At 39.0% G+C, this 15,500-nt stretch overlaps 1 protein-coding gene across 3 annotated transcripts in view; it reads right to left on the reverse strand.

Annotated features, from left to right (window-relative positions):
• Positions 1 to 8,301: 8,301 nt before the first annotated feature.
• Positions 8,302 to 15,500, reverse strand: part of LOC121378368 (neurogenin-1-like) — a 78,434-nt gene continuing 71,235 nt past the window's right edge. For all 3 annotated transcript variants that reach the window (XM_041506505.1, XM_041506507.1, XM_041506506.1), the window contains exon 2: positions 8,302 to 9,765. In XM_041506505.1, coding sequence (XP_041362439.1) covers positions 9,133 to 9,762 — 630 coding nt within the window. In that variant the 5' untranslated portion in view covers positions 9,763 to 9,765 and the 3' untranslated portion in view covers positions 8,302 to 9,132. The remainder of the gene's footprint in view (positions 9,766 to 15,500) is intronic.

Consider the following 15,500-nt stretch of genomic DNA (forward strand, 5'->3'; position numbering starts at 1 on the left):
GGGCGAGTGGCAACATTATTATATAAAAAAAACCCACCAAAATAAAAAATTAAATTAAAAAACCACATTGACCTCTTTGAAACATTAATTGCTTTAAATCACACACCGTCAGCAAAGGGAAAGTCATTTTCTTCTTCAGCCAGAATATCGATCTCTGGTTCTGATTATTGCCGACGTTAAAAATCTGCCAACAATAACAAAAAGCAGACGCCGGTACAACCATGTTTTTAAGGGTCTCTTTCTCGTCTCAAGCGTTAATTCGGGACTTCATTGAATTTCGCGTGGCAGAGTCGCGGTGTATTGTCCACGCAGTTAGTACCAGATAGGTTAATAGCTTTCCCCTGCAGTTCAAATTGATGGTAAAATCTAGTATTAGAGATTGGCGGGCGCTGCAGCGGAATGCCGGTGCTCCGCCGGTATAACACAGCCATTATCTAATCTCCCATGAAACCGATAATTCAACTTGCAGGGCTAACATGAACCATTGTTTGGTGAATGGTGAGAATGAATACCAGGGCCGTAGCTAAATATGAAGGTGGGTGGAGTGGGGGTGGGGGGGGGGGGGGTGTCGAGATGGTAGTAGGCATGGTGATCATAATGGCCAGTTCTTGTGAAATGTGCTGATTTAGCATTTTTGGAATGATGAAGAGTTGTTGACAAAATGATAAAAGTAAAATGCGTCCACCACCACCACCACCCCATCCCGCCACCACCATTGTTCGGTGTATGGTCGTAGCTAAATATAAGAATGGAGGGGTATGTGGGTAGGCGTCTAGATGGTTGGAGGAACAGTGATTCTAACAGCTAAAATAAAATGTGCTGATTTTACTCTTTTTTTCAATAAAGATTTATGATTGCCAAAATGATGAAATAAATAAATGAAACTGTGCCCCCACTCCCATCCCGAACCCACCTAGTTTCCACGATCCTCCATTCCCGCCCCTCATTCCCGCCCCTTATTCCCGCCCCTCATTAGCTACGGCGCTGGCCACGCTGATGGATTCTCACTCGGTGTATGATAATGATGAAAATTATGAAATTCTACGGTACGGTTATTACACCCACACACACACATCTACTATCACGTTATTATTATTTAATGTAACTTCACAGCCTTTGTTGAGAGCCCAGGTGTCTTTGGGAAGACACTTGTATCATAATATCTAAGCTAATCCTACTTACAACTAGTCTACACAATACCGTACATTATCAAACAGAAACCGAACTACAATAATCTTACAGACCGGTACACATGAAAACATGAATTCCGAGTTGAGATGTCAGGCGACCCGCCCTCCACCCACCCACTCCATTTTTGGGAGACTATTCAGTTATTTTTTCCTTTGTATAAAGCGATGAGTCCTATTTATTATTGCCACCGAACTACATTATTGTACCGTAGTCTGACAAATGTTCTCGCATGTAAGACATGCAGTAACAAAGTCTTATTTTTTAAGGAACGTTTAGTCTATAGCTTAACAGATGAAGATTCCACGTGTAAATCAAGACTCCGGATTTGTATTCGAGGCTAGTCCTCTATAACTTTTTACTGACGCGATTGAAGCAGCCTCTGTAAATATCGAGACCACTTCCGTTTAAGGTCTGGCCTGGTACTTATAAAAGTTTTTGGGTCTAGACTCGAGATTCTAATAGAATCTGAGACACTAATGTCACGACAACGCCATACAAATTATATATGTTTGACATCATTAGAGATTGAGTCTTGACTCTAAAATCTTTTATAAGCACGGGACCTAGTCCGAATTCAAAATTTTACAGTAATGCCGATTTTCTCTAAAGCTTATCGTCTGTTATTCTAGCATGTTTAGGTTTCCGTGACGTCAGCTCGTGTTCAAATTAAGTATTTATATTAAAGCGGCGATCTCGAATGTATGTGTGTGTATATATATATATATATATATATATATATATATATATATCAGAATAGATCATCCAGTTTCCGTTTGCTCCCGTGACCCACCGTTCATTGATTTACGTTAAATGCTGTCAGTAATCTACGTCATAGAAAAATACAAATATCAATTTATTAAACACTAGTATGGTGCAACAATTCCGCTGGGAAAATACGCTAGCTGACCGCGAAAACCCACATGTTCATTAAAACAGCTGAAAGACTTTTGCAACATGTGTTCGTATAAAAACCAACTAACAGACTAGAATACTAAAATACTTGTAGCTATTTCTGTCGTGAGCACAGTGTTTAATGTATGTTCAAGACACATGGCAGCAAACGGAAGTTGGTCATTCGGATGTCTATGAAGCAATGCGCTTCAGATGAAAACGGCAGAAATGCACATAATAACACCGTATCAGTCAATTAACACTTCCTAAGTAACTTTGCATACATACAGCAGTTAAGCAGCTATTACTAATAATAAGCCCTTCAAGAGGTTTATACATCTTGAATGCTTCATAAACTATTAAATTATTGATACATTTACGTTCATTATACTTTTTGTCTTATCTCGTTTTTTAAAGAAAACAATGTCTAGTGAAACACTTTAAAAAGCCATTGGGTCTGTTCGCAAACCACGCACACTTTCCGCTTTAGAAACCAAGTTAAAGAGAACTTGTAGTTAAAGTTAACAAATTCAATAAAAGTTCATTAGCAAACATTATTTGAAAACCACCGTCAACAGAAAAACAACGCCATTGACATCACTGTAAAGCAGTGATAAATATAATTTGACATTATCCGAAGTGTACGCTTACACGACATAACTTTACCTTCGGCGTTTATTGGTACTTAAGAGTTGTGGATTTTTTAAAATATGCATGTACGTCATCATGCTTTGTCATATTCATCAATATTGAATGTTACGAACAAATCCGATAGTTTTCCCATATTAAACTAAAGTGACCCCCTAAAGACCTCGCAGAGCCCCAGAATTGTTACGGCATAACCCATATTCCGAACAAATAAGCCAGCGTCAAGCAAACTAAATCGATTGCGAGTAATGGTAAAGCTAACGGAATCTTGATAACATAAGATCTGTACTTACATTTATGACACAACAAGATAGCGTGCATCCATTAGTTTTCCATGTATGTCAATTATTTTGACCAAAACGTTCAAATGACCTCGCATGCTAATGAGATTTCTGAGAGTTCAAAAGTTGTGCAAGGCAGCCACAACTGCTTCGGTATCAAAAATATATTTATTAAATAATGTTAACTAAAGCTGAATTTGGCATCAAGTTCTACAAAACAAATCATCACGAAAACCAATGGATGCAAAGCAAAGCTTTAGTTTCAATATCGAAGGACTAATTCAAAGTATTTTTATTAGTATTGAAGAAACAAAATCCTCTACCAAATAAAACTAAGCATAATATGGAAGCATTCACAGATAAAATAGTACAGTATTTTGGTAACCAGTTAAAAACTATACCCACAATCTGTACCTCTCGCTTGCAAATGACAAAACAGTACTTACGATTTCATTCGTACAGTTAACCACAGTTTGTATTTTTTTTAGATTCAACCAATCAGAATAAGGAATAGGAACAATAAATTCCCTGAGAGAGGAAACGAAATAACCTCCGATTAGAATTTAAATATTATAACAGATTTTATAGACTTAAAACAGTAATAACAAAACAATTAAACATTTTAAAATAGTTGTTACAAACAATATAATTTATGTTTTCTATTAGAAAGCTAAGAATATCAAGAATAGGTATAAACTAAATATTTAGCTATTTGTAAATAATCGTCAACAATAATAGTATATAACTTGTGTTCTGGAAATTATCACATAGGGTCAGCTGTTGGGGGGGGGGGGGGGGGGGGGGGGGGGGGGGGGGGGGGGGGCGATTACCGAAATATTTACTAATGTATGCTGTACATACAAGATGAAAAATCAAATTGCAGATACATGTACATGTACTAATTTAATGTTGTTTCCTGGGTAGTATTATTGCAATCAAAACCATGTGATCATTTTAAAAAAAAGACTTAGTCTTAGATGTACTGACCAACAAAAGAAATACGAATATTTACTGTTATTTATTTTAAATTAAAATATTTGAATCACATTAGCTTTTATATTTATTAAAGATGCCAATATCTTGTAAAGGTTTTAGTCCCATTTTGACAGACTATTTGCAAATTTTATCATGAAAATATATGTATTAAAATATCCGTGTTTCTTTTGTTGTTTAATATAAAAGGAAAAGATCAGTGGGTTGAATATCTCAAATAATAATTTTAAAATATATATATTTAAGGGGTCGTTCACATTTATCAAAATTTACACAAGCGCACAAAGATTACTGTTATTTGCTATCACACCCCTTCTAAAGGAGTATATTAAAAATGTTTATAAGGGTTACTTTTACTGATATTTGTTTTATGTTTTAAAAGCGTACGCTGAGAACCCCCTCCCCCACCCACCCCCACATTCAAGCGTACGATGTGAACGCCTGTGCAAATGCTGACAACTATGAAGATCCCTTTAAAACGTGGACATAGATTAAGACATTATCTGTTAGATTGGTATTTATCACATGTTATTTTGTTTGTTTGTTTGTTTAGGAGAGTAATAACAATATAAAGAACGATTTTACGTCATCCAATTTTTGTCATGGTTTTACCTAAAAAACAAAATGTAACAGCTAATTTGCATCGAATTCGTAACAGTAAGCGCGTTGTTTTTTGTTTTGTTGTTGGGTTTGTTTTTTTCCAATCAGAAGTCGATTTTCAAGTACTCTGTTCCCTGTTATCAATTTGAACATTAAATTATGCTAGAAACGGCCTGACACATTTGAAAACGTCTATTAAATGAAAATATAAACCATATGTTTCGGTTGCGTAAAAATTAATATGCAACAGAAACTAAATGCTTATTCTGTTTCGACAGAATATTTTATGGTGGACGAATGAGTTTCTATAATGATGTTATGCTGTTCAATACTAATGACAAATATGCACTTAAAAATAGTATTAAAATAGAACATTGCTTTGTCCAGTTGTTTGCTATTCTTTCTCGTCTCCGTATCATGACATTTGTAAAGAGCTGACAACGACCAGTTAATTACTACTGTTACTGCAAGCGTAACAAAACGATAAGTATCGAACGCAAACCTGCACGTAAATACCCTCTAACCACAGCGTTAATTCAGACACACACACACACACATTTTTTTTTTAAATCTGCAGAATCGTAACCAATCGGCGTAGGTTTTCTACGAAAGCCCTGAATGAAATCACGAAGCGCAGTCGATTAATGCGCCTGGAATAAAATAAAAAGTAGGTCGACAAAAATACGGACTTTTAGAGGAGCTACTGAAGTCTGAATAAACGTAATTCGACTCTCCTTATTTGGCCGTGATGGATCGGTCCTGCTTCATCAACCGGTGCTTATCTAATCAACGAGCAACTTTAAGTTGCCTCTTCAAACAGCGCTCGCCTTTTCAGCATTGCTCGTCCGACGTAAAGTAAATAAACACAGGGTGACAAGCGCGTCAGGGCTTGGATAATAAACGGGTATAGCAAATATTAAAAAAACGATCTACAAGCTATTCATCAACAAGGTTTTGTGCGATTTTCATAAAAGAAACGCAATATTCTTAATGTTGCGATTTATGGAAACAATTTCCTTAATAATGAAGTAGAGAGCAAATGTCATAAGATAAAAGCATGATGAATGGTGTTTCATACTGTGCACATGAACCACACCATGAAGGCAGTGATAACACCAGGTACTCGGTACGGAATATCAGTTAAAGGTCTGTAACGAATTGCCGGCAATATCATTGACCATGGAAGGATATGAAACTAATGTTATGCTAATGTGTGTGTCACTTTAAAGTCCACACACACACACACACACACACACACACACACACACACACACACAAAGCACTGCACCACAGTTATCACACACACACACACATATATACACACACACACACACACACACACACACACACACACCTCTTGGCAACAAGGTGACAAACTATTAATTTCACACAAAAGAAACCCATCGATATAATTTAGAAGAACTTTCAATCCAAATCAGATGAAACGCATCAGAATATCGAATCAAGCAACGCATCAGTCTTCCAATTAGAACACGTCGGCCTATTTCGGCAAATTCCGGTGTCTATTCCGGTCCATTCCGAAACCTAAATAAGTACATTTTCACTTCAACGTCATATCCGTATTCTTGGAGATGCTATTATACTTCGTAGAATTTCACAACACATTTATCAGACTGTTATTACTCTCCTAAACAAAGATAATTCTTCACAATCAGATACATTATTAGTGCAGCGGGGAAGAGGTGGGTGGGTCATTAAAGTTTAAATCTTACCCCATGATAAATAACTCATTACGATAAAATGGCGGACTGGTTTCCTCCAGGCAGTTTTGATATTTAGGATGAAAAACATAATTTTATATATAAACCTTTAAAAAAAAGTCTGTCTTATTATCACAACCTAAAATAATTATTGAATAATGCTGTTGGTACTTTAGTGTGAAAAGAAAACCACACAATCGTTACGTTTAAATTAAAAATTCCATTTCCAACGGTTCGACACTCGGTATTATTCTAATGACTGTAGTTCTGTGTTTATCTTTGCGATAATAATTAAATTCATCAATCACATTTAAGCATGATTAGGAAAGAGAATCGTTGGAAATGTCATTTTCAGTTTAAACGGTACTACGTTCACAAACATGTTTCCAAATGAACCCTGGTTCTCGTTTATAACTCTTATCATTCTAGAACAATCTATGTTCTTTACAACTGTTAGAGCAATGGCAGTACATAAAAAACGAACTTAAAACTGACTTCACAGAATTGGCATTCAAATGACAAGTGTATTACTAATAAGAATTTATAACATCTAAAATCAGCATCATAAATATTACGATCGTTTGACATTGTTGATTATATTGAACATCAGATTGGACGGGGCATAACAATAACACACACACACACACACACACATATCTATATATATATATATATATATATATATATATATATATATATATATATATATATATATATATATATATATATATATATATATATATATATTAAACAACCTAAACCCTTAAACCCTACATCTATTTATTCACCGTCACAGGCATGTGAATTGAGTACTATCGAATTATAAGTACCAAAATGGTAAATTCGCTTGTCGAGCATCGCCATTATTGGAGTGATAAATGCACTCGACAAGTAAGGGAATTACTGTGGGGATAAATGCACTTGCAAATAATCATGCGATCGATATTGGTATGGGTCTGGATGCCTAAACGATGGAATGACAATAACACTTTTATCTGACCTCAACGAAGAGACAGCCAACTATAACAAATGATAACAGCATTTCCTTTGGGAAGTGGTGTAGCTGGGCTAAATGTTTTGGGCCAGCAAGGGCTACACTTCAATGTATTTGGTACAGTAATACGGCTGGACTTTATTTTACTTAAGAGACCTGTGCCCATATTTTCGAAGCATTCTTAGCCTACGAAATCGTAAAATCATCGTAAGCTATGACGTTACTATGACGTGTGCTGCAGTGACGTCACACCCTACGTTGGTTTTACGATTTTGTAACGCTAAGATAGCTTCGAAAATATGGGCCCAGGTGACCCGTCTCCACCCATTGGCTAAGCTGTTAAGTAACCGCTATTTTAGAAATTATCAAATGAAAGGCATCAGAAGTATTAATATTACTGTCTAGTGCAGAGTTGTCAAACCAGTCTTTGGGCGGCAGTCTTCCTACAGACGGCGTAAGCATGCAGTGTTCTGGGGAGTGGAATCTTTCTCTAGACCAACAACTTGATATCGATTCGTGGACACAATCACAACCTTGTCAATGCCCGTTCGGCTCTGCCGTGTGCGGAGATACGATTTTAATCGCGATAAGTGCTTTGTCGTTCAGATTCGGAGCAGCGAGTGCACCTATGCCCTAAAGCTCTAGAACAACCGTACACAAACCAGAGGCTTTCTGAATAAGGTCTTGTGGTTTTTTCACAACTTGGGTCTTCATTTACAGTAAACAGGTCTATCAAATATATTCCTATATTTATGCATGTAAAATAGGTAAGAGTCATTGCCTTTTAAAGGTTGTTTTAAAATACAAATCCACATTAACTAACGAAAGGAACCATACATACAAAAATATTGTATCTTAAATAATTATACACACACATGAAAATGACAAAATTGAAGAATATATATATATATATATATATATATATATATATATATATATATATATATATATATATGTATACTTTATGTACCGTACACTGTTTAGTCACATGATCACATTGTTGAGAGTGTGCAACCATGGCTACATGTATATCCGGTCACGTGATCTGAAATTTAAAAATAATAACAAATCATATCACACTGTCTTTCAGTATAATCACCTTAATGAAATGAAAGGGAAAAAAGAAGAAATAAATCAACGAAGTCCGCTTCGTAACAACTTCTGTGTGACGAAAATGAATCCCGGTTATTAGCCATCCTTAAAACACGGTTTATGCAAAAATAAATCCAATGTTTTGTTTTTTGTTGTTGTTTTGTTTAGTTTCGTCCACGGGTGTGATCTGCACAGGAACGCAGAAACTTACACAAGAACTGATGACGTACTATGTTTTGTTATAAAACGTCACCCACCACCACCACATGTACAGGTTTGTGGCATCTGAATGTTGAGACCATTGGCGAAAGAATCGTCATCAATGAGAACGAAAACAAAACCTGCTTGACACATTTCACAGAATGAGTTTTTCAACAACAGAATTTTTTTGTTTTATCCCAGCGACAATCTTATTTCCAAAGCTATTCGTCACAGCACACATACACACACACACTTTTATTTGTGGAAGTTAGAGGTCTCACAGCACAGTTTGGAAAGAAGCAAGCCCCTGCACTGAAACACTGAAACTCTGCAAGCTCAGCAGACAAAACATGATTTCCTGATTGATGGATTCTGGAAGAAATATTCCATTGACGGAAAATAACTACTATGCGAATGCTTTAGCTGTTTTTGGTTTTGTAAACACTTTTGTCTTTTGTTTGGGTTTTTGTTGTTGATTAGGGTTTGTTTTTGGGTTGTTGTTGTTTTACAACAAATCGTGTCAAACATCATATATGTCATCGTCTCCCTCAAAGTCAATGTCTTCTTGTTCGTTTGAGTCCTCCTGGTTCATGGATTCCACAGACTCATTGTCGTCTGCGGTTTCGGGCGATGTCTGCCTGTCACCCGGTGACTCCCCGTCCACGTTATTGTCCACGGGTTCCAGGTGGTAGGGCGCGTCCTCGCCCCGCATATCACAAATCACATTGGTCAGAGCTTTGATATAGTTTTTCGCTAGCGTCAGAGTCTCGATTTTCGACAACTTCCGATCGAGTTTCACGTGCGGGATCACCTCCCTCAAGTCCTGAAACGCGTCGTTTAACGAATGCATCCTCATTCTCTCCCTTTCATTGCTCTCCAGGCGGCGAATGTTCCTCTCCCTGGCACTCACTCCTTTCCTCTTCCTCGCCGATTTCTTCGAGTTCCTCGCCTTCTTCTCCAGCACGCCTTCGTTTGAAGAGCTCCCGCCCGATTCCGACGGCGAGCTAGGGTTGTCTCTCTTGATGCCACGCTTGCCGCGCATCTGGTAATCCCCCGACTCTACATCCGGTTGTTCCCATAAAGAATCACACATGTCGTCTGGTAATCCAACGTCCAAATTCAAGTTCATATCTTCCAGTTTATGCCGCATAACCTGCAAATACATTGATAGGTGTTTAGTGCGTGATGGAAATGAAAGAAGATGCATATAACACAGAACTCATAGGGTTACAGATTTATGCTTAGCTTTTGTAAAAAAAAACATTTTTTTATTATAAAGCCTAAAAGCATGCATGCATACATGCATACATATATACATACATACATACATACACACACATGCATACATACGTACGTACGTACGTACAATATATAGATATTCATACATCAATACATACTAGCCAGTGCCAGGTCTGCCCACTATTTCATGCACGTAAGCAGGATCGACCGCGTAGATTGTAGGTCCCATGCATATGGTTGAGTTAAAGAACTTCTTTTTTTATAGAAGCTTCGATAGCTCAGAGCGCATCGTGATTAGTCTTGCAATTTGCGGGCGATTCGGTGCCACAGGTTCGAGTCCCAGCAACGGCATGGGACAATTTGTGAGGCCAGAAAGGATTTAATTATACCATGCGCCAGTGCTTTAATATTTATGTATGTAACAGTCAACCTCGACATACATACAATATACAGATATTCATACATCAATACATACGTACGTACATACGTACGTACATACATACATACATACATACATAGGCCAACATACGTACGTACGTATCGTGGTTAGACACGGTGTATAATACGCGTACACTTGAAAAATAAATAAACCAGCAACAGAGAAAAATCAATGGATGAAATGCGAAAATCGTATCTCATTTGTTCCAGCTCGCGTGATAGTGAAGGAAAAAGAGCAACACTATTAATGGAAAGTATTGATGATAAAATTAATTATTTTAAGAATGAAAAAATGCTTGCACAATTATGGAATGCATGAGCGGACAGGAGAGAGAGAGAGAGAGAGAGAGAGAGAGAGAGAGAGAGAGAGAGAGAGAGAGAGAGAGAGAGAGAGAGAGAGAGAGAGAGAGAGAGAGAGAGTGGAGGAAGGGAGAGAAAAGAGAGAAAGGAGAGACAGACAGACAGACAGACAGACAGACAGACAGACAGAGAAAATATGAGAGGGGCAGATAATCTGAAAGAAGCACCGAAGATGTGGACTGAAGGTACATGCAGATTTTAAGCCAGAGTTAGCAGCTCAAAACTGACTAAATGATACCAAATGTAAAAAGAAAAAAGAAACAAATAAGAGAAAAAGAAGAAATGAAACAAAAAGAAAAGGAAAAAGGAAAAAAAAACGAATAAAAAACGAAGATAGAAAAAAAAATGATATAAGAATGAACAAAAAACAAAACAGAACGAAAGAAAAATCAACACCGATATCACGAGCAAACGAAACCAAGTGTTCTCCTTCTACAACCAGTCTCAGACCGTCCCCCTATGTCTTCGCACCTAATCCTGTTTTATGACATTGTCACAATTATCTCATTTGCATTGGGACTGCATATATTCATCATATGAGTGTATCTTTATTGGCAGATAAGCCACAGTCTGCGAAACGTTTTGCAAGTAAGATTTCTTTTTTTCAGTAAATTTAATCCCAAGGTCTAGCAGTGATTGCGAACTCGCAGGACGGACTCTGTTGAATTATCACCTATAAAGGTAGGAAGGTAAGTTTACATGCAAATGAGGTATCTTTATGACAACGAAGAAGAAGATGAAGAATCTTAACAAATGTGTAAAAATAAATTATATTCCGAGTTGGCCAAATAGCAATCTGACCACATACAGAGAGAGAGAGAGAGAGAGAGAGAGAGAGAGAGAGAGAGAGAGAGAGAGAGAGAGAGAGAGAGAGAGAGAGAGAGAGAGATGGATGAGATACACAGAGGGAGACAAAAGAGAGAGAGAGGCACGCACACACAGACAGAGACAGATAGGGGATGGAGGGAGGTACAGCCACACACAGAGTGGAGGAGAGAGATAAGGAAATAGAAACGGATAGGGAGAGGGACAGACAGACAGACACGCACTCATTCCCGCTTCCCCAGTTCCGACTTGCCTTGAATTTAATTTTCCATTTGAATTATTTGTCTAGGAGAGGAGTTAATAGCTAGCCTTTTGCAGATAGTCAGACAGACGTTGGTGTGATGGCCTTACACCTTCGTCTAACGAACCGTTAACTCTCACTCTCATATCGTATCCGGTAACGGGATGCGAACCCAGTATACCTTCCACACCCTAAGTCCGGTTGCTTAACCCCTACGCCACCAATACCCTAATAAAGTGTGAGACAAGGTGAGACACGTCCCTGACGCCAGCCCGTAACGTGTCAGCGATCGCCATCACAATGGCCGTGTGTCGCGAGCAGGCGGCGACGTGATGGATTAATTCCTGTATTTACAGACTCTCAGACACACGGAGAAACCCCGTGGGTCACTCGCTGTCCTCCGCATTTCTGCGTCAACACGTCCGCCCCCTCACGCGTCCGCGGCCAGTTCCAGAGCAATAATTAACGCCATTCCAGCTGTTTTCGATGGAGACGCTATTAAAAATCATTCAGTCAGCGCCGTCGTAGAATTACGTTTGGAAAAGAAACCCCCGTAAGTTAATTTGGAAATTAGCGTCACCAAGGTACGTATACCAGAAGCAAACAGAGCGTGTGAAGTGTAGAAATCCATCATGTTACAGTGTTCATGGGATTAACCATTTTCAAAATGGCACCCACTTGACTTCTCTCAAAGTAACCGGTGTTGCCGCATTTTGGTCAATATAAAGTCTTACATTATCCAAACGTGCTCAAGTCTTGATCGTATAAATATATAGTCAGAGTACGGGCATCGATTGGGTAGTGTGGACTGTGTCATCCCATATTATGGTTGTAGGTGGATACTGGAATCGAAGTAGCAGTGTATCATGTTATTTAATCTGATTCAAATAAAGTTTTGTTATGTTCTGTTCTGTTCTGTTCGTATCAACTGCAAACCAGAGAACATTTCTATCCAGGCCCATTGTATTAGAGAGCGTGTGTGTGTGTGTGCGTACATGCGTGTGTATGTGTATTGCACGCACGCACACGCACACACACACACACACGCGCGCGCGCGCGCGCACATCTAAACACAGGCACGCAATAAATGAACACACAGAGACACTATTACACACATGCATACACAAATATAAGAGCACGCACACACGCGCACGCACGCACACACATCGTATTGGTCAATTCAAGTTGTCACGAATTAACAAACGTACAAAATGACGTCAAGTAGTTTCAAGTCTACATTACGGGTCTTTAATTTTCAATGTCAAATTTTCCATTTATAAAATGTCACGAAAGACAATTTTTTGACATTTTAAGAGAATAAAGAGACAGAATAGGGCCCCGTTCCACGAAGCGATCTTAGCACTAAGATCACATTAGTGCATAAGGTAGCTATGCACTTAAGGTGATCTTAGGGTTAAGATCGCTTTGTGGAACGGGCCCCAGGAGAATAGTAAATAATTTAATACTTGACGTGCACAAGACGCATGTCCAGGCAGGCAACCGTTTGCGCTCGTTCGGCGACCGGTTTTGGCGCCTAACGTTAGAAAAAATGCGATCTCATAGAAGATGATGGTATCAGTCAAATTATTCGCGAGCGCCCGGGGCTCCTGAATATGCCACGGAAGTCCCTTATTTGGTGCAAAGCGTTCTAATTTTCCTCCTTTTTCGCTCGGCGCACCAATTTCAGTTGACATCTCTTGTAGTAACCAACAGCGTGGGAGGAAACAACAACCCAAAACCTCCCTCGATCCAAGTGCATTATTTAAAAACAGATATAAAAGAATACAAACATAAAACTGATTCTATTGTGGAAATAAAAGAAGAATCAAGACTACTGTAATTCAACAATTACTTACTTCTATTTCGAGTCATATTCGGTGCTTGGGGTGATCGAACTAATAACAATACTTTGAATAACAGCTACTGTCAGGCATAACATGGCGAATCGAAATTTGAAATAGTTTATTAATTTATTTATTCAGATAATACGAAGATCCGCGGGTCAATATCAGCTGTCACTTTCTGATGACCTACTTAAAACTGCGCATGTACGCTCGTGAATCAAGTCAGCTGTCGCACGCGTTCGGTTGTCTGTTGGTTGAGAAAGAAAAAAAAATCGAGTGAAAATGCTGGCTCAGGTTATATATTAATAAACGGTGATTTGTTGCCGATACTTCATCGTTATCACACGTGCTCTAGCTAAATTAAAGAACTAGCAATTGGCCCAGTAAATAACACTACATGTCAGTGCAAATATAAGGGAGACGAAACAGGCGCGTGTGCAGACGGTGGGGGAGGGTTAGGGGTAAAATCCCTCCCCCTCCAAGAGATATATATTTTTTTTTTTTTTTTTTTTTTGGGGGGGGGGGGGGGGGGGCATAATGTATTTTCGGGTATGAATATTCCCTGACCATGTAACGTCAGTAATCGTGGGACTGACCTGAACAAACGAAAAGGAATGAAATGTTTTATTTAACGACGCACTCAACACATTTTATTTACGGTTATATGGCGTCAGACATATGGTTGAGGACCACACAGATATTGAGAGAGGAAACCCGCTATCGCCACTTCATGGGCTACTCTTTTCGATTAGCAGCAAGGGACCATCCCACAGACAGGGTAGTACATACCACGGCCTTTGATATTCCAGTCGTGGTGCACTGGCTGGACAAAATAAAAACGAGAGGGTTACTCTCCCAACCCACACACACCACACACTCCCACACATACATGCCGCCCTCACCCACGTGATACACTGAGCATGCCAAATGGAAAGAGCAGACAAATATATCATTGTGAAATTAACTTTCCTCATTTCTCTGTTGCACGAAAGAGACCAAAGATGAAAAGTTTACATCAAACGGTATGACAAAATCGATAGTGCATGTTCACTTAATCTGCGGGAGAAATGAAACTCTTTCGTCAACTGATTATGTTGTTTTGGACAACGCGAGGAAGTCTATGGTAGTGCTATATGCCAATAATATAACGCTTTCAAAAGAATGCTGGTGCAACTAGATAATCATTCACGCCACCATTTTAACACCTGCGTACATACACCAAAGGGTTTTGTCACGCCAACTTCGCGTTCAGTAGATGTTGATGCACCACAGAGCGCTCGTTAGATGGGTTTTGGAGCGGAGCGGATAATTTTATCATGCTCATATACCACTACGGTTTCGAGCATGTCCGTCCCGGGTCCTTGTCTCGGGATAGCCAGAGACCGGATCCGGGACAGAGACGGGTTTTGGAGCTAAATTGTTTGTTAAGCCGATGACAGAGGGCGAAAAACAAGCGAATTATTACAGCGGGTCCTAGATATAGAACCCTCTACCCCCTGTCTTGGGCACACCCGCTGAGAATGTGCCTCAGACAGACGTGCATGAACCTTTAGAGAAGATAAGCACGTGCCAAAAGGTTAATTAGCAGCAAGGGATCTTTTATATGCACCATCCCACAGACAGGGTAGTATACATCACGACCTTTGACATACCACTGGTTGCACTGGCTAGAACGAAAAATATCCCAATGGGCCCACCGACGGGGATCGATCCCAAACCGACCGCGCATCAAGCGAACGCTTTACCACTGGGCTACGTCCAATCCCCGAATTTACAGAGCCTGTTTATATCTTACACGAATGTAACTACATACATTTACAATGCTTAAACACGTGCGTTTAATAAAAACAGGTTAGTAAATTTGGTCCTTTTATGTTTGTATACTGTCAGGCGCGTGTGCAGAAATTTTTGCAGGGAGGTGTTTAGACTGTGGCGACCCCT

The sequence above is a fragment of the Gigantopelta aegis genome, chromosome 8, assembly GCF_016097555.1.
Source record: "Gigantopelta aegis isolate Gae_Host chromosome 8, Gae_host_genome, whole genome shotgun sequence".
Lineage (NCBI taxonomy): Eukaryota > Metazoa > Mollusca > Gastropoda > Neomphalida > Peltospiridae > Gigantopelta > Gigantopelta aegis.